The sequence below is a fragment of the Haliotis rubra genome, unplaced genomic scaffold, assembly GCF_003918875.1.
Source record: "Haliotis rubra isolate DU_JTF1 unplaced genomic scaffold, ASM391887v1 Scf424, whole genome shotgun sequence".
NCBI lineage: Eukaryota > Metazoa > Mollusca > Gastropoda > Lepetellida > Haliotidae > Haliotis > Haliotis rubra.
In genome coordinates this window covers 398,836-424,233 of record NW_025767107.1, presented here as the reverse complement: position 1 = coordinate 424,233, position 25,398 = coordinate 398,836, and the positions used below count along the sequence as shown (strand labels likewise).

The 25,398-nt window shown below is 36.9% G+C and overlaps 1 protein-coding gene across 1 annotated transcript in view; it reads right to left on the bottom strand.

Annotated features, from left to right (window-relative positions):
- The window catches only part of LOC124288782 (H(+)/Cl(-) exchange transporter 7-like), a 156,780-nt gene that overhangs the window by 44,904 nt on the left and 86,478 nt on the right, over positions 1-25,398 (bottom strand). The window contains exons 2-5 of the mRNA XM_046725308.1: positions 17,081-17,404; positions 3,878-3,952; positions 3,666-3,731; positions 1,600-1,735 (exon numbers count right to left, since the gene is read on the bottom strand). Of these exons, the coding sequence (XP_046581264.1) occupies positions 1,600-1,735; positions 3,666-3,731; positions 3,878-3,952; positions 17,081-17,404 (601 nt within the window). The remainder of the gene's footprint in view (positions 1-1,599; positions 1,736-3,665; positions 3,732-3,877; positions 3,953-17,080; positions 17,405-25,398) is intronic.

Sequence of the window (25,398 nt, the reverse complement as noted above, 5' to 3'; positions counted from 1 at the left end):
TGAATGGCTATTCAACTTTGTTAATATATATAAAATGACAATGCAAGAGAATAACCAGAATCCTTTCAAACAGATGTATAAGAAGAAAACAATGACCAATTGAACTGATATCTAAACAGTGGCCCATTTCAAGTAAAACAAGAAGACAAAGTCATCAATATCCCCCGCAATGGCAAAATACTCTTCATGATTATGTCTACAAGTTATGATTATGTCAAATATTTAGGTGTGTATATACAAAAGTGGAAGGAGAGTATTGAAAGGTTTTAAAGTTCTGCTCCAGAAAGGAGCACTATCACCAATTTCAGTCTATGTCAAACTTGTTGCCATGGAAATGCCAAAAGTATTTTATTCAGAAATCCAAAACTACCAAAAGGCACCAGTACACCACCAGATCTATGTATGTGCCAAGTTTGGTCAAGAACCATTGAACGGTTTTAGAGTTTTCCTCCAGGAAAAGTGCACTACCACTAATTTCTGTTTTAGTCAAACTTGTTGCCATGGAAATGCCAAAAATATTTTAATCAGAATTCCAAAACTACCAAAAAGGAACCAGTACACCACCAGACCATTCTATGTGCCAAGGTTGGTGGAGAAATAGTGAACGGTTTTAGAGTTCAGCTCCGGAAAAGAGCACTACCACTAATTTCAGGCTAAGTCAAACTTGTTGCCACGGAAACGCCAAAAATATTTTAGTCCATTTTAATACCCCCGCAAAACACGTTGCGGGGGATAAAAACATAAAGAATGCTGTTATTAACAACATGGATGCACAGACAGACGGAGTTTAAAATAATACCCCTGCAAAACCCTATTTTTCACAAAGGGAAAAGAGTAAATGGATATGGATAAATTCTGGGCTCACCTGGTTGGAGCTGGGTCTGAATTCTCACTGAAAATGTTGGGAATGATGGCAAAAAACACTTCACTACGGATCAATGTTCACGACACCACAGGTCTGTTTGGTTCTTTAAGGCAACAGTCTGAATTATGGCAGCAATATCTCATTAGTCTGTAGCAAGACAAACTAGTGACTGACATCATGAGCACTGATGCCCACTGATGGGGTATGATGAACATCAGTCTGTCAATAACTGAGTTTGGAGTGAGTTTAATTTCAATAATGATAATAATATTGCATGCTAGTATTGTGCTTAAACTCTATGCATTGCATGCTCAAAGCGCTAACAGGTATCAGGGAAAAGGTGGGTTTGGAATTTGAAGCCACTTTTAGGAATACTCCACCAATATCACGGCAGGGCACACCAGAAATGGGCTTCACACATTGTAGCCATGTGGAGAATCGAACCTGGGTCTTCGGCGTGACAAGCGAATGCTTTAACCACTAGGCTACCCCATCACCCCAAATGAGTTAGGATAAGACAAATCTGTGACTGATGTCATGATCATCAATCCATACTGCAGGTTTTTATAACAATCAAGCATGTCACCGATCTTGAACACATATGAATTTAGTAGCTAACAACCAATGGTTTGCTGGGGCCAATCGGACAGCAGAATGTTTACATGGTCAAACATTCAATACACAATGTCTGTAGTGTAAAGTAGAGGTAGAGGCTGCTGTGTTGGAAAGGATACAAGTTTTGATTAGCTCAAATTTATGGTGAGCTATGATTTCCACGATGATTTGAACTCCTGCTGCTAACAGCGCCGTTCCGATCCCGACAAAGAACATGATGACCCAGCGAGACACAGCCTTGATTGTCAGGGCTTTCTGAAAACAATCATCATCATCATCATATCAGAACACTTGAGCATGTGACAGGAAATGTTTCAGTAACTGTTCAGGGCCGTGTTCCACAAATCAATCTTAGCACGAAGAAATTCAGAACTCCTATACTTAAACCGAAGGTTTTGAAAATCATAGTGCTAACATCACTTCATGGAATGGGGTGCTGGCATATGTCAGACATTCTTAGGTGCCTACTTTCAACAACTATTCCACATTCCACATCAGCTGTTTCTATAAATGACCAAAGTATAGCTTTGATGAGAGTCCTTTCGACCCCCTGGAAAAGTTCGATTCTTTGTTGCGGGGAAACATTGTGATAATGGTATGACAACTATCAGATATGTTCCAGCTGGTGGCTTGTAGCCTGTTTCTTTCTTCTAGGTACTACTGTTCAAGTTCCCAAGAATGACTGAACTGATCAAATATTGACAATGTTTCCACCTTATTACTGAAAATCTCACAATCATGGCTACATCTATGACCCAACATGAAATTTCACCATTGAACTGGTATTAGACAAGCCCAGATTCAAATCCTGAAAGATGCTCCCATAAAAGCAGTATTTTCAACATTCTAGAATCAGGTAATCACTATATGTTGTAATCTCCAAGTGCCAAAATGAACAAATTCTAGTTTTCATTCAAATGAACATATTTGATAACTGTCAAAACTATTACTGAGATTTCTATTTCTAGAACCATGTAGATCCTGTATTCAAACCCAAAATCTAAGTTTTCCTGAAGGTGTCAGAATTGCAAAGGTGATTTGTGTTTCACTTACGACATGACCAGGGCCTCCTGTCACAAAGCACTAAGGTGATCGTAAGTCACTAAGGTAACCTTAGTGCAATGCTAAAGAATGGGAGTTAAGGTTAACCTTAGTAAAGGTCCCTTTGTGAGAGAAGCTCCTGGAAAAGAGTATGATTTTTATAAGGCTTACTTTTCATGTAGCATTGAATGTACTCTAAACATATCTCTAAAATACAAAAATACATTTCAAACCTTAGTACTGTTTCACAAAATGTTGAATTTTCCCAACCTGCTTGACACAGGCATTTAAAACTTGATTTCCTAGATAAAATAATTTAGTTACAAGAGTGACTCAAGATGATATAAACAAGAAGACAAAGTCATCAATATCCCCCTCAAAATACTTTTTATGAATATGTCTACTAATTATGATTATGTCAATGTTTTGGAGTGTATACAACAAAGTGGAAGGAGAGTATTGAAAGGTTTTAAGATCTGCTCCAGAAAGGAGCACTACCACCAAATTCAGTTGAAGCCTAACTTGTTGCCATGGAAAATGCAACAAGATGACATCCTCATAGTCAGAGCCTAAGTCATGTTTCCATGGAAACAGCCAAAAATAAAATTCATATCTGGGTCTAACCCCCAAAAGGCACATCTAGGGATCATGCTTGATATGTGTACCAAGTTTGATGAAGCTAGCATGCATAGTTTGGAAGATCTGTTCCAGACAAGATGACATCCTCATAGTCACAGCCTAAGTCACGTTTCCATGGAAACAGCCAAAAGTAAAATTCATATCTGGGTCTAACCCCCAAAGGGCATATCTAGGGATCATGCTTGATATGTGTACCAAGTTTGATGAAGCTAGCATGTATAGTTTGGAAGATCTGTTCCGGACAAGATGACATCATCATAGTCACAGCCTAAGTCATGTTTCCATGGACACAGCCAAAAATATAATTCATATCTGGGTCTAACCCCCAAAAGGCACATCTAGGGATCATGCTTGATATGTGTACCAAGTTTGGTTAAGATATCACCAATAGTTTAGGAGATATGCTTCGGACAAAGTGTGACGGACGCACAGACAGACACACGGAACTCGTTTCTATGTATAATTATGTGCACTGACCTTTCTATATATAATTGTGTGCACTGACCTTGGACTTGTTCCTCTCATCTTCTTCAAGGGCAAGGTCACTCTCAATTGGGTCATAGTTAAGACTCTGAAGAGACAACAATGAGTTCACAGAATCTGAACTGAAGACAAAAGTTATGAAAACATCTTTAATCAAGTGACAGAAACATCAGATGGGATTCAAACGGTCATTAAAGGAGCTAGCCATTGATATTATTGAAAAACATGGCTTACCTCCCATTTTGACACCAGTCTTTTTCTGAAGCGAGGAGAATTCTCTCCATACTGTTTCATACGCTTGTGAAACTCCTGAAAAAAGTGAAATCTGTTATTAAGGCAATAAAAACATCAGGTAAAGTTGACCGTTAGTTTTCCTGGTCCACATTAGATTCTGTGGATGTAGCTGCACAGGGCAATTTGTTACAACACTACCACACTGACTGCACAGCACTTTGCATTGATAACTCAGATAATACATAGATGTGAAAGTTTAACCATGTGCACAAAATCAAGCGTAGCAATATACTGTACATTACTGTAGATAAGAGAAATTTTGAAGACCAAAAAAAAGCAGCCTGTATGAACTTTCTTTCTGGTGACCAGTAAGAAAACGACATCGTATTGTTTCGCGTGAACAAACAAGAGAAAACAACTGTGTCAGTGAACACGTCAGATTTGTAATTAAACATCACTAGACAAGATTATTTACCTTTTCAGTTCTAATTGTTTTTGCTAGGCATTGTATTATATGCAGAGATTAAGATTACCGTAGTGAACCTCAAACAATGCAATAACCTAAAAAAACAAAAGCAATCCAGTTATGTCTTCCATGGCAAAATGCCTGTACCTAATGCATAAAGCAAAAAAAGTAGGTCACAGCTATGGAAACCTATATACCAGTAGGCAAATGTTTTGCACAAACATGATGTCTTAATGTCATCGCTTTACCTACTGGTGATACAACATGATGAATGTTACCCAGAAAGTAACAATGTTTTGAAAAGGCTTGTCAGAAATTTTATACCTTCACTGTGACCTAGACCTACAAATGTAGGCCAAAGGGTTAAGGAAATCTTGCACAAGTCACTATTTGTGCTTCAGTACCTGTGAATGTCTTAGAAGACATCATAATCTTGCAATGTTGTAAATTTGAATGTTATCTAGACCTTCAATGCCTGCACAGATGATTGGTAAAAACTCCACAAGGTTCAGAAGCTCACCCGAATTATTAACACAAATGTTGGCCTTGTTTGCAAATGGATCAGAAAATATTAAAACATAAACATCTCAAAGGTTGACTGTCATACAAAAACATTTCATATGATTCTATTATAAAGTACATATCTTAAGTAATCAGCATCATGTATCATGGAAACTTGTTCCTTCTCAAATGCTGAATAAAACTTTATGGATATTTTAAAGATGAAAAACATGAAAAACAAAACATTTCAGAAAAGTATGTAAGGAAAAGAAATTCAATTCAATGAAGAAGAGTTCAATATGTAAGTGTGAAAACCATTCCATTGAAACTGACAGATCAAAGTAAATTGAAAAAAACCATCGGATGTACCGGGTATAGATTTGAAACAAAATGCTCATGTATTCCAGACAAACTCATGTAGAGTTGGAGCAGCTTGGAATGAAGCTAAGATATTACAATGCAAAGGAGGGTTAATTTCAAGACAATGACTGACCCGACACTTTTTCCTTGAAGATTTCGATACCCCAGACAACCTTCGAAACACATATCTGTCCCTCATCAATCGATCAAATTGGTACTTTTGGAATTTTTCCCTCCTTATGTAACGCTTGCATAGACTATAGACTTGTGATTGAGTCAGCAGTCACTTCAATGTGTGTGCTGTGTCAATGCCCTTCCTAGACAACAGCAGCTTGTTTATGACAGAAACTGTTACAGTGCCAAGTTCCCAATGGGAAAGTACACATCCTGCTGATTGTCATTGTACCAGGTCTTATTTTCATAAGGGTGGTGGCATAGCCTAGTGGATAAAGAATTTGCTCGTCATGCTAAAGATCCGGGTTCGATTCCACACATGGGTACAATGTGTGAAGCCCATTTCTGGTGTCCTCCACTGTGATATTGGTGGAATATTGCTAAAAGCAGCATAAATCTAAACTCGCTCACTCGCTCACTCGCTCACTTTTGTATATGTATTCTTTCCGAAATCTTACTACCCAGGCCAAAGTGCAATAAGGGTTCTTTTTGGCCCATGAGATCTGCATAATGTCAAAACTGGGTAAACTGTTTGGAAATGTTCTGAATATTTTCAGTAATGTTCAAAAAGGAGCAGAACAAAAGTTACGATGAACAGACAGATGAAACAAACTGTTGCTTTGGTCCTAGCCAACTGCTGTATATTGTATTTTAAAATGTGCATAATATTGGTTGGTTGGTTTGTTGTTTAACGCACGCTCAGCAATATTCCAGTTATTTGGCAGCGGTCTGCAAATAATCGAGTCTGGACCAGTCAATCCAGTGATCAACAGCATGAGCATCAGTCTACGCAAAATGTGTTTGATGAACTACAGTTATATTGAACAAATAATAGTGCCCCTTTGAGTTCGTCATAACACTTGCATACTGTATAAATTAGTATGAAACGTGTCAAAAAGGCTGATTCTAGAGCTTTCATTAAAAGTTCTTTAGATTTGAATTTGAGCAACATATTAACTCAAACTGGTTCCAAAGGAAGTATAGATAATAACATGGCATCCAAAGCTTCATTTTGGGTTATGGACTTTGAAATTCTAAAAGTGTGACTTATTCACTCACTTTAGCCATACCAATCAGTGAGTGAGTGAGTTAAAATTTAACGTCACATCGGCACCATACCAATTAAAAGTCACAGAATTGCAATAGAAATAAAAAGTCATTTAAACATGTCTGATAATGTTCATACCAATATTTCAAAGTTTTTGCTGCCTCAAACTTTGACATTTCCAATGGTCAAAAAAGTACCCTTTGACAACCTCCTCTTTGTTAAACTACTGTGGTTAACATTAGCCTGTCTGTAAATGTACATTTAGAAAGTGTGTGCAGTGTTCACGATAGGAAAAAAAGCTTTGCGTTCCTAAGACCCACAGCCCCCAAGAGCTGTATGTCCGAGCCAGAAACTCTATTTTATTTTGTTGTTTCCTTGGGAAAATACGTTTTTCAGTTACTTGTTCTAAGAACACAAAATGCTTTGTGTGCAGAAGACACAGGTAGAAAATATTGCGGCTGAAATCTAGATTTATTTGCGTGAAACATGCAGGTTTTTGCGTTAACACGAACACTAGTGTGATATTTCTCGGACACAAGCGTCAATGCACTTTAACTATAATAGTTCAGGGCAAAATAGTAGTTTATTATACTATGTATTACATGGGGGTAGAGCGAACCATTCCAGTATTTCAAATATTCCTGTAATAAACATTCCAGACAGCTGAAATGTGCACAAGAGGCAGTAATTCTTTATACAAAACAGAAGATGGTCATAGAGATACAGTATCTAAAATTGCTATGATCAGTAATGAAAAGACTTACATGTCCCTAAGATGCTAGTAGTTATGTTCTAGCAACATTTAACACACTTGCCACAAACTTACTACAAACAAGAGGCCATTAAAATATCAAGTGAGTGAGTGAGTGAGTGAGTGAGTTTGGTTTTATGCCGCTTTTAGCAATATTCCAGCAATATCACATCGGAGGACACCAGAAATAGGCTTCACACATTGTACCCATGTGTGGAATCGAACCCGGGTCTTTGGCGTGACAAGCAGACGTTTTAACCACTAGGCTACCCTACTGCCCTATATCAACAGGAACTATCAAGCAATATCCTGTTATCCTTTTCACAGTGATTTGTTTCCTTGCTACTAATATCAGCGCTTTCTGGTTAAATTGTCAAGAAAACACAACGGAACTCTCATATTCAGGATTCCATTTTCAGAGTAATACTTTGGATTAAAAACATTCCTCATTATTAAATGAAGGAAAGGGAATGATATTTTTTGTCCATTATTTGTCATTAACAACTTTTCTTCATAAATCCCACATTCACATTAATATCCTCCTGAGGCACTAAGAAAATTGATAAATGGGGCATTTATTGAAACCACAAACAGAAAGTTAAATTTGGTGTCAGAGATTGAGAGGTAGTGAACAAATTGAGTTAAAACATTGATGAAACTAAATCCTTTTTATAATAATTACACAGCAACTGTATAAATCTTCAACATGCTGTTTTAAACAAATTTGTAATATACACAAGGAAATATTGACTGTCATAAATTTTCAGTCTTTGTATGGAGCTAATGATTACTCATCCATTGGTTTAATAGTTTGTTCAGGGACATGTACTGGAGCAGAGCACTTAATACAGTCAATAGGATGTAACAAATTTCCTATATTTCAGATAAAGAGCAAACAAACTTTAAATGTGTTTCAGAGGAAATTCAAATTGAAATTGAATTAAGATATTTGTGACAGTTTTCATTGAACTTGTTTGCTCCAAAACACTTATTGAAGGAAAATGAGATATTTTTTCAGTATTGTAAATGTTTTTACTTGTAATCTCCAGATGACAATCAATACTGAGGTACAGCGTCATACCAAAAGACGTTAAAATATGGTACTTGTTGGTCCCTGCCTGGTGCTCGGCATTAATGGGTACAACAAGGACTGGTCGGCTCGGAGTCAGTATAATGTGTCTGAGTGCGGTATTCATGCTACACTGCGGCGTGATATCTCAGTGGGCTAGCATTATAAAACCAGCTTAAGTCTGGGCTAGTACAAGCAGCTGCACATACACATACACATGCATGCACACCGTCATATGATCGAAATATTCTCAAGCATGACGTTAAACCCAATTTCACCTCACCTCACCTCAATACTGAGGTAAAGGCATATTAGCAATGTGAGACATGATTCAGGTTTTGATGTTCCTATTTCTGTAGTAATTATATATATGTGGGCACCGGTGGTTCAGTGGTCTCAGATGTAACAATCCACTGTACAGAAACCCAAATCATGGGTTCAAATCCAAGGTTGGAACTTAATAATAAACACCTGAGACCTGGGGTAGCCGGGATAGTCTAGTGGTTAGGGTGTTTGCTTTCAAATCAAATAAAAAATCCAGGTTTGATTCCCCACATGGGTTCAATGTGTAAAGCCTCAGTGATAATGATGGAATATGGCTAAAAGTTGAGTAACCTTACTCACTTTCTCACCTACTTCCTGACATGCTGCTTGACATGCTGTGATATAAGAGATATACTGATCCATCTAGCACTAAACCAAACTTACCCACTTTAACCATCGATTTAACTATCAATTCACTAGCAAACTGTCATGATCTGAACAGGAATTGAACACACTTTGGAACCAGATCAAGTGAGTGAGTGAGTGAGTGAGTGAGTGAGTGAGTGAGTGAGTGAGTGAGTGAGTGAGTGAGTGAGTGAGTGGTTTCAGTGCAACATCCTGAGGAGTGAGTTCACACATTGTAGTGAGTGAGTGAGTGAGTGCTTTAACTAATAGGCTACCCCATCAGCCCGAGTGAGTGAGTGAGTGAGTGAGTATTATGATGCACCAGCAACCTTGCAGCTGTTTGGCACAAGTTCGTCTTTGATGTTTAGCACCTTACTCATCAATATTCCAGCAATCATAGAGAAGGTGACCAGACAATCCAGCATTTTATATTGTAAACAATGATTCGTGCATGCAACTAACCAATCACCAAATCTATCACAGTCCCCATTCAGTCGTTTCTTCATCAATTCTGCCTCACATTATCCTAACAGGAGGAACTCTTATCAAGGAGCTAAGGGACCGTTCATAATTTATGACTAGAGGGGTGATGATGATATCTATGGAGAAGCATGTACAATGTGAATGACCCCCCCTAAAATTTATGTACAAAATAAGTGACCCTCCTGCATGTCATGTACAAAATCAATTACCCCCCATCCCCTTCCCATAATTTCTAAGCACAATTTTAAACATATTTTTATGTACAAAATTGCTGAAACCCTCCCTCCCTAGTACGTGTGTACAAAATTGATGACCCCCCTTGCTCCCCAGAACAAAATGGGTGACCCCCCTTAAAATCATCATCACACACACCACACCCCAAACCATAAATTATGAACGGTCCCTAAGCAAGAACTGTCTGCATTAGACTAATGCTTCAAGTCTCTGAATATATATAATTTTGACAATAACAAACAAACCTATTTATATTGAAAAGGAGCCACAGTGAGATAGGAGATTCTGAACCTTATGAAATCTAGACTTGCTTCATTTAGGGTCTTTAGCATTGCACGGAGGGCTAGGCAGTAGGGAAAACAATGTGGTTCAGGGACTGTGAGACAGACTATGTCTGCATCTGAGTTTGAGGTACTAACATCACACTGATTTACACAACACTGGAGGTGGCAGTAGTGTCTCTATGATAGATATGGCTCTGTAATAACAGCCCAGCCCTAGATAAGCCTCTTGTATACATGTCAGGAGAAGATGTTATTGCCAGTTTCTTCAACTAATGTCAATAAAATATGTTCCCATCCCATTGGAGCCAGGAACAGTGGTGTAAATGTCCTCACTGAACAATCTAGGTTACCAATACCCTTATATTGTCAAATAACTTTCATTTTGTACTAGGGCTGGCTAAAAAGATTGATAATCAGAAATATCGCTAGGAAAAAATATTAACGATTATCAATATGAAAAAAGTGTCATCGATAATATTGTGCATAAACTTTTGTGATAGAATAAAGTTTGAATTTACTCAATCAATACACAAAGTTAGGAATTTATTCATGACTGCTTCTATATTATGTTCAGGTCACTGCTTTGTTCATAATCCATGCATTAACATTTCACCACTAACTAGTGGTTTGATATATAGTGGAAACCGCCTAAGTAAAGACCGCTTAACTAAACAGACCTGATAAGTAAACACTATTCTTTGGTCCCGACAACTTTCTTCATTAACTATCACTATTAGAGTCCTGTTAATTAAACTCGGATAAGTAAACAATACCGCTTAACTAAACGTCTTCTCACGGTCCATGAAAGTAAATTACTTAACAAAAGAGACTGGATAACTAAATTAGCGATCACCACATAATCCGACATGAGGGGCAGTCGTGTCAGTCTCAAGTCAAACAAACATCCTACTTACAGCTCATACTTGCATATGGTTGTCATTTGCAGGTTTTTATAAGTTTGGATAAGTAAAATACCTGATAAGTAAACAATTTTGGCGAGTCCCTTGAAATTTTACTTATCAGGTTTCCACTGTATATTCATTTCTCTAAGACTTTCTTTGGCAATTTTGCACAAAGTTTCTTCTCCAATATTTATATATAATCGATTGATATTTAATTACTGATTATTGATCTCAATGATCTGTATCTATTGTGAAGTCTCTTGCCGCATAAATATCACAAACGTAAAACAGACGAAAACACACGTTTTAGTCCCAGTCAATGATTATCATAATGTATATTAACGTTTTAGTCTTAACTCAATAATTTTCACATTTGTATGTGGATTTAAAGCTGGTATCATGTCTCATAGGCCGAGGGCCACGTTGTCTACATTTTATTGTGAATTTTATGTGATTTTAATATGTCAATTGTATACCATGTGACACGTTAAGAGACTATTTTCTTCTTCTACTTTCTGTATCAATAGCCAGCCCTATTTTGGTATCAATAGCCAGCCCTATTTTGTACACCAGAACTGTTTGAAGATTACTTCTTTGTGGTGGTGTTTCAATATCCAGTATGATGCCGCTCTATGTGAAGATCTAACGACACTTCCATGCTCTCCAATCAGAATCAAAACTAATTTTCGTGTTACAAGTGAATCTTCAGTCTTGTTAAAGAACGAACTTGTTTCTGTATTTCAATAAAAAATGTAATTGAGGACATCTGAATGCACAAAAGTAATGCCATGCAATTACATTGTTGTGGCTTTTTAATACCTCTGTTCTGATATATAATGCCTGTGTTCTGTAATGGTTTTCGTTGGCAGATAAAGACAAACTAAATCATTGCACTAAAGAAATGAAGCTGAATTGTTTTGGAAACCTGACATTCAAAGTTCAGTGAACAATTTCAATTTCAAAACATATTACAATTTGACAGAAAATGGTCATCTCTATTGCACACATTCCCAGCTTACTAATAATGAAGATTTCAGTATGTGTAATGCCACCCCATATGAATTTCTGTTCTATTATTTCTGTTTTCTGTGTACAAGTTCTGTTGCATCATGTACTTTGTATATACTGATTTTGAATGAATTAAAAAAAAAAAAAAAAAATCAATTTGGTATGATTTGGCATAATGCTCAAAGACACAAGGGGATAATTTCTGTGCAGGAGGATGTCCGTGACATTATCTCTCCTCACTGCGTCATTGTTGGACATGTGGCATATTGATTAAAGTGAATAAAACCAAACTCACTCTCACTCAACAGGAGATATCACATGGGTGAGCTGTGGGTGCTTGCTAAATGAATCATGGGTGAATTGCAATCTAACTTCAGGTGCTTCAAAACCTCAGCTAAAATGAATCCCATAGACATCAGTTTTATCAGAACCAGTAAGTGCACTTGAAATACATGTACATTGGTATCAGGGCATGGTCTGTCATTTAAACAGATGATATCCAATTATAACTGAGCAAACTAATTGATTCATTACACACATCAATTTTGTTTGTTATTGAAATTAAACCGAGAAAAATATGTTGCTAGTATAAGGTTGATGTTGAAAAACTGCATTTATAGTTTATGATTCAGCCATAGGCAGTTCCATCCCTGAAGATATATCCAATAAATTGTGCTGTTGTATCTCAGACTGATTCATGGAAAGGATGAGATGCAGATACTAAAACCATATTTTTATATCATGAACACAAACATCACCAAGTTAGAACATATGCATCGACTGAAAAATCTGGTTTCAGTTTATTAAACTTAGTTTGGTAAAGTCAAGGGAGAGCGAGAGACGATCGATTCCTCGAATCGTGTTGGCTTGTGATTTCATATGTGTCAGATCCCATTTTAATGACCATTGCCAAAATTAGTTCTTTCTTGGTGGTGTTATTAAACCCATAAAAAAGGTTTAATGTACCAGCAGTAACTCTCGTATCACAATGCCAGACCATTGTGACATCACTGGTTACCATGAGACCACTGACCTCTCAGATTGCTACAGAAGCTTTTGACACTCAAAACACTGTATTTAAATTTAACAAGTCAAGTTTGCTCTACCCCCATGTGTATTGTAATAAAGTATAGCTTTGCTTTCAGCTATTATAAAATAAAGCCCTTGGACCCCAAAGTGTAATAAATCATAATTTAGACCTGAACTATTAATGTTAAAGCATGAGGTTGCTTTTCTAAGAAGCTGAATTTAACCTGAACTTTGTGCTTTGTTGGTGGGAGATTTAAGAGAAATCTCTAACAAACTGTGCCTAAAATTGAAAATCCTCAAACAGGGCGAACTGAAGCACTGTTCCACTAAATTGCATTACATTAGGAGACAAAATATGTTTTAAACGTAATAAAACACCACTGAAATGGTTGGTTTATAGTCAGATAAGTCCCATGTTATTACCTGTTCAGTGTGTGATCATGTATAACCCACTGCAGTATCATAAAGGTTATAAATTTCAGTTTTTATAATGATTTATTTCAATTTAATCACACCACTCGAAACATTCCACAAGTGCATTGTGGGGCCAAGTTTAAACACGATCTTGTAAGAAAAAGTAAAGTGTTTTTGAGTCACAGGTTATAATTTTTAGGTGTTTTCTGTCATAAATGCTTCAACTTTGTTCTACCACTAACATTAACAGGCTGCAGCAATTGCAAGCCGTGAAATAGTGTGCTTACCAAGTTGGCTGCACATCATGATAAGTAGACTAACATTTAGTCCCCGAAATATAGTTATCTTACTAATATTATATATGTGCAAAAATATTTTGAAAGAAAACCCCAAAGAAGCCCAGAAGAATTCTTAATTTTCTAGAGCTGAGGCAATCTAGATTTGAGTTTGGCTCCTATTTATTTATTCTCTAGGATCTGTTAGACAGACTACTTGATGCCAAGACTGATGTAAGTCGACGGCCTGGGGTATGATACGGTATCGTTGTTAGACGACCATGGCAGGGAAAGAACAACAGCAGTGGGTTTGACTTGACTGCAGTGTGTTGCAGCTAACGGCCTTACAGTCTGAGCAAAGGTGTGCTTGTGCTTACCCAACTCTCCATGGATTGCTCATGCCATGTCTAGAGATGGTCATAATTATTGTAAGAGATGACTAACGGGATCGGGTGATCAGGCTCCTTGACTTGGTTGACACACGTCATCTTATCCCAATTGTGTAAATCAACAATTACATCAATCACTGGATTGTCTGGCCTAGACATGATTATTTCCAGACCGTCATGACATAGGCGGATTATAGCAACAACAAACAAACAAACAACAGTAATAAAAGAACAAAGGGAATTGAGCTAATCTGAACAGCGTCATGAAGTGAATCTATTATATGACGTAACTCAAAAAGTGTAACTTCTTTGAGTGGCATTTTAGAAGATGGGAAGTACAATATAGAACAAACTTTAAGGATAACAACTTTATGGATAACAAAATAAAAGAAGTTGTTATTCATAAAGTTTGTTCTATATTCAAAAAGTGTCCTTTATCATTGGATAATGTTCAGTCAGTGCTTTGATCTGTCAGTGAAGCATCAAAGAAAGCAAGGTCAAACTGACAAATTTGTAAGAAAAAATGTCCCCCAATGTATCTTTTTACATGAAGTATGTGAACACATGTTGATGTAACATGCAAACCATGGTGTTCTATACATTTATGGACACAGGTAGATACATTTTATATCAAAAGACTCAGGGTAGATTCTCTACACATTTCTGATGATAATTATCTGATTATTTGCGGTGGTGGGGTAGCCTATAGTCCGTTTGGCTCAAAAGCGGACCGATGAATTGCAATCTAACTCGAAAACTAATAAACATAAAATACTCAATGAACGCTGATCATAATCAAAACATCATACCAACTCTGTGAGGTTTTTGCAGAATTTTTGTCCTAAAAATAAAAAGTTGTTTAACAATCTATCATTAAAATATTGACACAGTTCACTATTTGTTACGAGGGAGGAGTGCAGAGAAAGGGACAACCAGGTGTTCGAGAACGGATGGAGACGGCACAGCACAGGTTAATGAATAAATAACTTTGTCTGTGAACGTGATTCTCGAACACCTGGCTGTCCCTTTCTCTGCACTCCTCCCTCGTAACAAACAGTGAACTGTGTCAATATTTTAATGACAGTTTGTTAAACAATTTTTTTATTTTTGGGACAAAAATTCTGCAAATAAATCACAGAGTTGGTATGATGTTTCGATTATGATCAGCGTTTCATTGAGTACTTTATGTTTATTAGTTTTCGAGTTAGATTGCAATTCATCGGTCCACTTTTGAGCCAATAGTGGTTAAAGAGTTGGCTCTGAGTCAACTCAGTCAGTCTGATTATTTGTTTGTTAATTTACTAATACCAAAATACACTTGTGTGATGCATGTGAAATTTGCAAATTTTGCATGAAATGAGAGGTCGTGAATGACATGGCTAACATGAAGTACTTTACATCTTCTTGTATTCCATAATAGACTCTGGCATGTGTGGAATTTCTCGGGGAACAACATCTGAGGTCTGAAAGACTGCCTGGTTGATGCTCATCCAACAGTTATTTATGGACAAAGTACATTCATGTACGACATTCACCATGTTTGAGCAGTGGTCTGAGTTGTTTCAAACTTCTATCAGAGTTATGTCCCTTATCCAGGTCAGAATCACTGACGGACTGACTGTTTGGTTTCACGGCGCTTTTAGCAATATTCCAGCAACATCACATCCGGGGACACCAGAAATAGGCTTCACACATTGTACCCATGTGAGGATTCGAACCTGGATCTTCGGCGTGACGAGCCAAAGCTTTAACCACTAGGCTACCCCACCGCCCCTTCAGGTCAGAATCAGCTGATGTAGGATTCAAGTCCAAGATTTGCCTAATTTGATCCTTGATCTGTATGGACCCAATTGCTTGAACATCCCATGAATTTGGCAGAATTTTCTACAAAGGACTTAAAACTAGATTTTGCATTCGGTTTCAAATTCAATTCAGCAAATTTAAATATGCAATATGATATAACTCTATACAGAAAACACAGAATGCACAATGTTTATCTCCTAAGGGCTAAACATGTTGATGTCTTTGATAAAATTGGTAAATTAAGTAATTTTATGTCTGAAATTAAATCTTGATATTTTATGTAGAGCCATCAACTTAATCGTATCAGCTGATGAAATTGAATTACTTAAATCAATTCGTACATCCCTTTTGAAACCAAAATATTTGCCAGCAATGGCAATTACAACCTTTCAACAGATAACAATCAACTTCACCCAGTGCTGTAATAACAAATTTTTGAAAATGTCACCATGAAAAATTGACTTTGTGGTTAAAAGGTTCAGCCATTATTCCCAAAGGTGGCATTTTTGTTTAAGCCATTAGACTCTGTCAGAATCGAAATTGATTTAAGTGGAAGATTCTGCTAGCTAGGTCGTAAGGGCATTCCAAATATGGAATTCATTTCTTAAATGATGCATGCTAGGAATCACGTTATAAAGAGAATCAAACCAGCATCTTTAAATATCAAGCGTATCAACACAAGTCCAAACCTACAAGGATTGTTGAAAAATGATAAAACAATTTATCTTCCAAACTTGATAGGTTTCACAGTAAGGACAGAATGGATGTCACTACTGAATGCTGTGACATGATGAGCCTCCATTAACCCTTGTACGGTTGGCAGAATGCGAAAAAATAAAATATAAGTTGAACCAATGAATAGTGATCAAACCCAATATTTAAACAATGGCAACCATTTCTCAAAGCTGAATAACATGATTCTTAAACTGAGACACATAATACACATGCATACACACTTGGTTGTTTGTAGTTTAATGCCACACTCAGCAATTTTGTAGCTATATAATGGTGGTCTTTAAAGCATCATGTCTGGGCTAGACAATCCAGTGACTGACAACATGAGGATAAATTTACAAAACATGGTCAGTTGGTTGGTTGTTTAACACTGCACTCAGCAATATTCTAGCTATATGGCGGCGGTTTGTAAATAATAAAATCTGGACCAGACAATCTTGTGATCAACATCATAAGCATCGATCTATTCAACAGGGACTCAATGACATTTATCAACCAAGTCAGCGAACCTGACCACCCGATCATGTTAGTCGCCTCTTACGATAAGCATGGGTTTCTGAAGACCAATTCTAACTCGGATATTCACTGGTAAATTTACATAGTACTTACTTTAAACTTGGAAGACAGGAGTGCTGTAATACTGTTTTGAGTCAAGGTGTCCGTCGGTTCTGTTTCGCTGTCGGCAAAGTCGAACTGGGTAAAAGGAGTCTGAGGTCCGTTTTTGTTACTTGCATGGACTGGGCTAAGTTTGGGCAGTTTTGGGGACCGAGGAATTCGTGGGGAGCGTGGAGCCCTGGATAACCTTGGTGACCTTTGATACTCGTTCCGGTTCGAGTTGTAGATAGGAATCCGTATTTGTGGGATCTGGAGATCATTCTGGTTCTGGTTTGGTGATGTCGGACTGAGATCATTTTGAACTGGTGTTACAGTGAACTGAAAATACAAAAGAAGAAATTCATTAAATTAAAGAAATAACAAACGTAGTTTGTATAGAAATAATTAATTTGGATTATAAGGCAGATCTTTGAATGGCATTTAGAAGTGATACACATAAGGAAGACAGTTTTTATGGATGTAAACCTGTTTATTACGAGGAACACAACGTTTCGGAGCATATCCTTACTCCTTCATCAGGTGAATGAATGGTATGAGGCAGAGACTGACTAAGTTTGGTTTTACGCCGCTTTTAGCAATATTCCAGGACACCAGAAATGGGCTTCACACATTGTACCCATGTGGGGATTCGAACCCGGGTCTTCGCCGTGACGAGCCAACGCTTTAACCACTAGGCTACCCCACCGCCCGTATGAGGCAGAGAGCACATATATGTACATGTAAGAACAACAATATTAATACGCCAACAAAGATGCAAGCATGATAGGTGACATTAAAAGTCCCAACTATCCAATGTGCCTGGATATGAGCGCCATATAAGCGGACTATTACTATTACCTTGGTAAAAGCAACAAGGACTGGTATGGTGCTGAACCCCCAAACAATTTGGGGCAAGTCTGGGCTGCAATACTTTTTTCACAGAGAGACACACTCTAACAAATTACCCTAAACATAATTAAACAGATAGAGCATTGAAACTGAATATCCCCGGTGTTATCATGTAAATGTACCTACATACATTGGAGTGATTTGTTAAAATGAAGTACAACACACAATCACAAACTCAGAATGAATGCAATTATGCACTACTTTTAGAAAAGTGAGAAAAGAGATAAGTGTGACAGGTGACATTAAAAGTCCCACCTGTCCAACCCCTATGTTATAACATTCTAAATCAACAAGAAGACAAAGTCATCAATATCCCCCACAATGGCAAAATACGCTTCATGGTTATGTCTACGAGTTATGATTATGTCAAATATTTAGGTGTGTATATAGAAAGGTGGAAGGAGAGTATTGAAAGGTTTTTAAAGTTCTGCTCCAGAAAGCAGCACCATCACCAATTTCAGGCTAAGTCAAACTTGTTGCCAAGGAAATGCCAAAAATATTTTATTTAGAATTCCAAAACTACCAAAAGGCACCAGTACACCACAAGAACAATCTATGTGCCAAGTTTGGTGAAGAAACATTGAACGGTTTTAGAGTTCTGCTCCAGAAAAGAGCACAACCACCAATTTCAGTCTAAGTCAAACTTGTTGCCATGGAAACGCCAAAAATATTTTATTCAGAATTCCAAAACTACCAAAAGGCACAAGTACACCACCAGACCAATCTATGTGCCAAGTTTGGTGAAGAAATAGTGAACAGTTTTAGAGTTCTGATCCGGAAAAGAGCACAACCACAATTTCAGTCTAAGTCAAACTTGTTGCCATGGAAACGCCAAAAATATTTTATTCAGAATTCCAAAACTACCAAAAGGCACCAGTACACCACCAGATCTATCTATGTGCCAAGTTTGGTGAAGAAACATTGAACGGTTTTAGAGTTCTGCTCCAGAAAAGAGCACAACCACCAATTTCAGTCTAAGTCAAACTTGTTGCCATGGAAACGCCAAAAATATGTTATTCAGAATTCCAAAACTACCAAAAGGCACCAGTACACCACCAGATCTATCTATGTGCCAAGTTTTGTGAAGACGTATTGAACGGTTTTAGAGTTCTGCTCCGGAAAAGAGCACTACCACTAATTTCAGTCAAAGTCGAACTTGTTGCCATGGAAACGCCAAAAATATTTAATTCAGAATTCCAAAACTACCAAAAGGCACCAGTACACCACCAGATCCATGTATGTGCCAAGTTTGGTGAAGAAATATTGAATGGTTTTAGAGTTCTGTTCCGGAAAAGACAAATGTGCAATGGACGGACGCACGCACACACGCACGGACAGAGTCCATTTTAATACCCCCTGCAAAACGCGTTGCTGGGGATAAAAAGTCAAATGCTGACAATCAACCATGGATTCACTGTCAACCAGTCCCCATCACCCATTAGGCATCAACCATTAAATACATGTATCAATGAATCACTATCCATTATTCACTGCCAACCATTCATCTTCAATCACTGAATATCAATCATTAACCATCAACCCTTTAACCAACCATTCACCATCAACTATTTACCATCAACCACTCACCATCAACCATTTTTCAGCATCCATTCAAAGTATGCCTTTCACCAAAATATTTCAACTATTTCTCGGTTATATGAACACATCTGAGAAATTTCACAATTTCTCAACAATATTCTCCATTTCAGGTAAAAATGTACCCTTACCCAACATTTCACTTTCAGATTCAAACCCTTCAGCTAAAACACTACTTACTTAGTTACCTAAACCTATATTCAACTGTATTCAACTTCAGGCACATCATTGATAATGTAAATTGTCAGGTTATTGCGAGAATGCTGTCTCACATTCATTACATAACAGACACACAACACCAGACATGCATCACCCTTCTCTTCCATCACCTGTACACAGCCGATCAAAGTTACACTTACTCATTTTAATCTTCACGTTTCATAATAACATCAGTATTGGTTGGGCATGAGAGTCTACTGATGTGTTAGCTTTCAATTGCAAAGAAATCCTTTCCTCATCCTTACTGTGAAACTACCACATTTGGGGCTTGGCTGGTCGATAATAATCATCCAGATACTCACCAAAGATGGAGTCAATCTTAGAAGAAACCTATTAAGTTTGACTGCTTATTCTGGAAATTTCTTAAACAGAAGTTTCAGAAAAATCTTGATTAGATTTCACCAACTTCCATTAGAAAGCCAATGTTTTGCTTTTTAATAAATTTTTATCAGAATTTTAGTAATCTTTAGTAATTGGTTTCTGGTGTTTTCAATTCAATTCAAAACTTTACCATTTGAAGTGTTGTTTAAGTGTTGACTGAAGTAATCAAGAGTCACTTGACTGCCACGCAAAAGTAAAGTATAGTGGCATTAAAATTTAATTTCATCTACTTTTTTTTATCTAATACCTCAACTACAATTAGAGGTTGAAAAGTTAAAAGATTGAATTGCAAACATCAGCAAGAGTGTTGTGGAGTGAAACATGAGTCCACCATACAGAGCCTGCCAGCATGGAAGTGTTCTCTTTGTAACAGGGTTTGATAGGAGAAAGGTGCAGGTGCTTGTTGATAACAAACAAACGAACTGAGTGATGACAATAAATAAGTAGTTATTCTGACAATGGACAGCTTGTCATAGAATCTGCAGTACCAAGATTTTTTAGTGAAATCCAAAATATATGAAAAATTGAGAAGAGGTGAGCTAGTTCCGATAAGAGGGATACTCTACATGAATGACTGAATGCCTCAGTGAGTGAGTTTCTGAATGATTTTCTGAGTGAGACCCTGAGTGAGTGAGTGAGTGAGTTGGGTATTACGCCGTTTTTAGCAATATTCCAGCAAAATCATGGCAGGTGACACCTGAAATGGGCTTCACATATAGCACCCATGAGGGGAATTGAACCTGGGCCTTCGGCGTGATGAGCGAATGCATTAACCGCTGGGCTACCACCACCCCCCCCCCCACCACACACACACCTCTGGCAGATAGAGAAACAAACAAGAATTTGTCCCTTAGTAAGTTACAAGATCCATACTTATTGATCAACATATATCTATGTGCACAATCAACCTCAGTACAACAGAAGCAAGACCAAAAGTACAATGGAACTGGCTATCAAATGAATTTCATACCACATGACAAATTTTGTTCAAAAGAAGTATTCCCAATTCCACACCATCTAAAACAACTTCCATACCACTGACTGACTGACTGAGGTTGGTTTTACGCCGCTTTTAGCAATATTCCAGCAACATCACGGCAGGGGACACCAGAAATGGGCCACACATTGTACCCATGTGGGGATTCGAACCCGGGTCTTCAGCGTGACGAGCCAACGCTTAAACCACTAGGCTACCCCACCGCCCACTTCCATACCAATGATATAAGGACAATAAAGGGTAAAACAAATCATAATGATTCTGCACTCAAAATAACACATGGATTAGAAAACATCACATCTGATGCAGGCCACAACACAATGCTATCTATAATTTATCAATTAATTATCGGCATTGCCACGCAATACTCTGCGCAATGTACCGATGACACGGATCTCTGCTGGAGGTGTCCTCAGTCTTATCTCAAGCTTTTATTTAACACCAAATAATACATAAGGGAATCTGCCAATAAAAACAGCAAGCAGTGGGCACAGACCGAAATACATCACACACAGCTGATCAACACCTGATAACAGAACCTTGCTTGTGTCCATGAATGTGAAATTAACAGCTGTCATTCCATCCACTGAGCCATGGGAATTTTTATTGTTTAAAATTTAACAAGAGGAACTGAGTTGTCTTTGATGATTTATTTCTGTAGATGTAAGTTGATTAGTTGATTTTTTCATATTTAAATGAACATTTGTTTTTATTTATGTGAAATATATGCTGCTTTAGCTGGTGTGATTTTCTTTCAGATTAGCAAAATTGCCTCACAGTGTTTCCAAGACAGAATTAGATTTGAGAATGATCAGAGCAGTGTGAGGTTGTAAATAAACTGAAGATATGTACTGATAGAAACAAATACAGGAACACAAGGAAAATTCAGGAACACAAGGAAAATTCAAGCATAGTTTTAATATTTTCCAGTTTTCATCACCATCTTTGAATAGCGCTGTGGGAGGAAATGTGGAAATAATTAAAAGAACACTGCCATCATGTGGTGTTCCCTCAGTATATTTATAAAGACTACCCCAGAGACTGATATTCCACCAGTAGTCTGCAGCAAATGACATTCAAAATTCCCAGTTTGAATTAAATATTCATCAACTCTCAAGGACTTGAATATATAAAAAGTGAAAAGATCCCATAGGGGGACCAGACAAAGTGCCAAGCAAAACAAAGTATACACTCATGTTTGGCTAAAAATCAAACAAACAGGAACATGTTTCTCATCATTTCAAGTATAAATTTGTAATTTCAATTATTTATTTTTTTAAGTTTATTATTTTAAGCTACAAATTTATAAAAAACTTAGTTTTTCTCACTGTGATTAATCTCACTACTATTTTAATTATTTTCTCAAAATTTTGAGTTTTTTTCTTTAGAGTCAAATTATTAAACCAATGAGTGAAATAACAAGAAGTTTTAGTTAAATACAATACTGAATGCAACCAACGTGGCACCATTAGGCTTTCTTAATATAACCCCTTCCATGCTGCTGAATAGACAAGTAAATGTGAACCGGCATTTTTGGTCATAGAAGTAACGCTTCTAAAGATTTGTCAAGAAGTTGGTTATAGCTGCTTACTGGGGCAAGTTCCTTCATACAGGGAATATGGTCAGTGTACTGTGAGGTCCAATTTCACAAAGTTGTTGTGGCACTGTGACTATCATAACCCGCATGCTTCAATTACGAGAGTCATAGCACTGAGATCGTTTTGTGAAATGGACCCTGAAGAAAAAACAAACAACGTGCTTTTTGTTCCAAAATGAAACTGTAAATGATGACATTGCGATAAAATAGATATTAATTTATATCTGTAGATATATAATAACAATATTAAATAAATTTTTAATGCAAAAAAGATCAAAGAGAAAGAAGCAGATGATGGTTACCTAGTCTCTCGTACAGACCCTGAAGCAAATATATCCAAGAAAGCCCACACAAGTCTAGAAAATGTGGCAAGTCTAGATTTCCTCAGCTTCAGAAAATGAAGAAAGTCTCAGGGCCCCTTTTCATTATATATTTTTTTTTTACTATGAACTTTTTTCAGTAAAATATGTTCATTTCAGAGACTAGTTGTTAGTCTAATGGTTACCCAGTAGGAAGAGACTGTAATGTGAACACCAAACCGTCAAATGCTTAACTTGAATTGAGCAATATGAATATCCATGTGAATAGAATATCACTTTCATGAACTGCTGTGTTATTGAACCATCCTTCATTCTCACACACACCAAACATCACAAACTGCTGTGTAACCATAAAATTGCCAACAAAAGCACAAATCCTAATGCATTCACAGAAACGTGATTTTCATATTTGGTTAAGAATGTGCCCCCCAAGTTCAATTTCATATGCAACGGCAGCCCAATTACGTCAAAGAAAGTACACGATTATGAGAAGCTCACTGAATGAACTGTCAAATATTCAATACAAAGCACTTAACACAAGAGTCCATGTAATCTCGAAACAATTACCACTTGCAAACAGGAGAGGCTGATACGCACACAGAATCTTTAATGCGATTTTGATGTTTGACAAGTAATATTGTCAATGCTGACAAAACCAAAATGGATATTGCAAAATCTCAGTTTCAAGAAGTATATTTTACATGGAATTCAATAAAGCTAAATATAAAAAACAACTTCTGTTGAAGGAAAGCATAAAATCAATTCCAACATGTACTGTTACCAGTGGTTTTGAATGATCCCAAGTGTCAATTCAGCTCTATGCATAACAATATCCAGAAGCTGAACAAGAAACAGAATTCCTAAATATCATGAATTTTCTGCAGGGTTATAATGGAATTAAAAGACTCTGCGACAATTTTAATGCCCGTTCAAGAACATTGTTCCACTGTTCCTGACAAAAACTGTTCTGCTACAGGAACAAAGATAAGAACTAAAACATCAATAATCTATGAAAGCTAAAGACAAAAACATAAATTCCAACCAAAGAATTATTCCCTGAGTAGGAATTACTTTTACAGACAAGCGGAGCTTGACCTTACAGACAAACAGACCTTGACCTTCAGTGTTCAAGCCAATGAATATCATGCATGATCAGAATTTATTCTTGAACAGTATGTAACAAATGAATTCTCTCGAGACAGATTCATGGACATAATGAATTGTACATTAGTCCTATAAAAAAGTCATTATGCAGATGCTGTATTCCTGATGAATATCTATATATAGTGTTGAATATTAGTTGAGTATTTCAAGAAATACGAGTCAATACAATATTGCTTGTCTAGATTGAAGTCATTTAGCACATACAATGAAAGTACAGAAATCTCAAATCAGGAATAAACCTGGCAGGCGCATGATTGCAAGATCAAAGAGGTAATCTTGTAAGCATAAGGTGAGAATATTACCCTAATAACTATTTCAAAATTAATGGTTAGGATAATTTTTATTTCCATTCCAACTGAAACTACCAACCAACTGTTAAGGGCCAGAGCCAAATATTCTCATTAAAGATTCCGTGAAGAATTCAAGTTCTGAATTTTCTCTAATTCATTTTGTGTGATACGTTGTAATAAAAACCATTGGGAACAGGTATTACTCCAATGATCAAATATATCAAAATTTTCTATTACCAAATCGGTCTGTATAGCAGTTTGGCAATATCTATTGACTTTTCCACATGAAAGATACATACTGTCGAATATTCTTATAAAGATGTAGATGAAAGTCATGACATAGATTATCAATTCTGTAAGATTCAGTGACAGGAATGAAAAGAGTCATCAATCAAAATAGCCTAATTTTTCTTTAATCATAAAGAAATGTAATGCCTGACAGTACTGACACACTCACAAAGAGTTTCTTGATGTCCCTTTGACATCATTAGGACAGAATTAGGGGGTTTTCTTTGTTCTTCTGACAGAGATGGAAAGAAGGGACTTCAGAACGAAATGTGATCATGACAAATATCTGACATCTTCGTGAAATATGATCACACCAAGCAATTGTTTTAATGGATCTGCATTTTGCTGCTCGTGGTACTAGCACCTTTAGGACATTTCATTTGGTGAAGTGGAATTTATTTGAATGTTCATTTTCTATTGTTGTTCATTTTTCATACAATAACATTCAAGTACATCTGAGGCAGATTGGGTTGTATATCACCTTGGTAGCTGAGAATGAAAATCAATAACATGCATATCAATGACGGACGTAATGAATAGACTTATCATCATCCTATTACTCTTAATAAGGG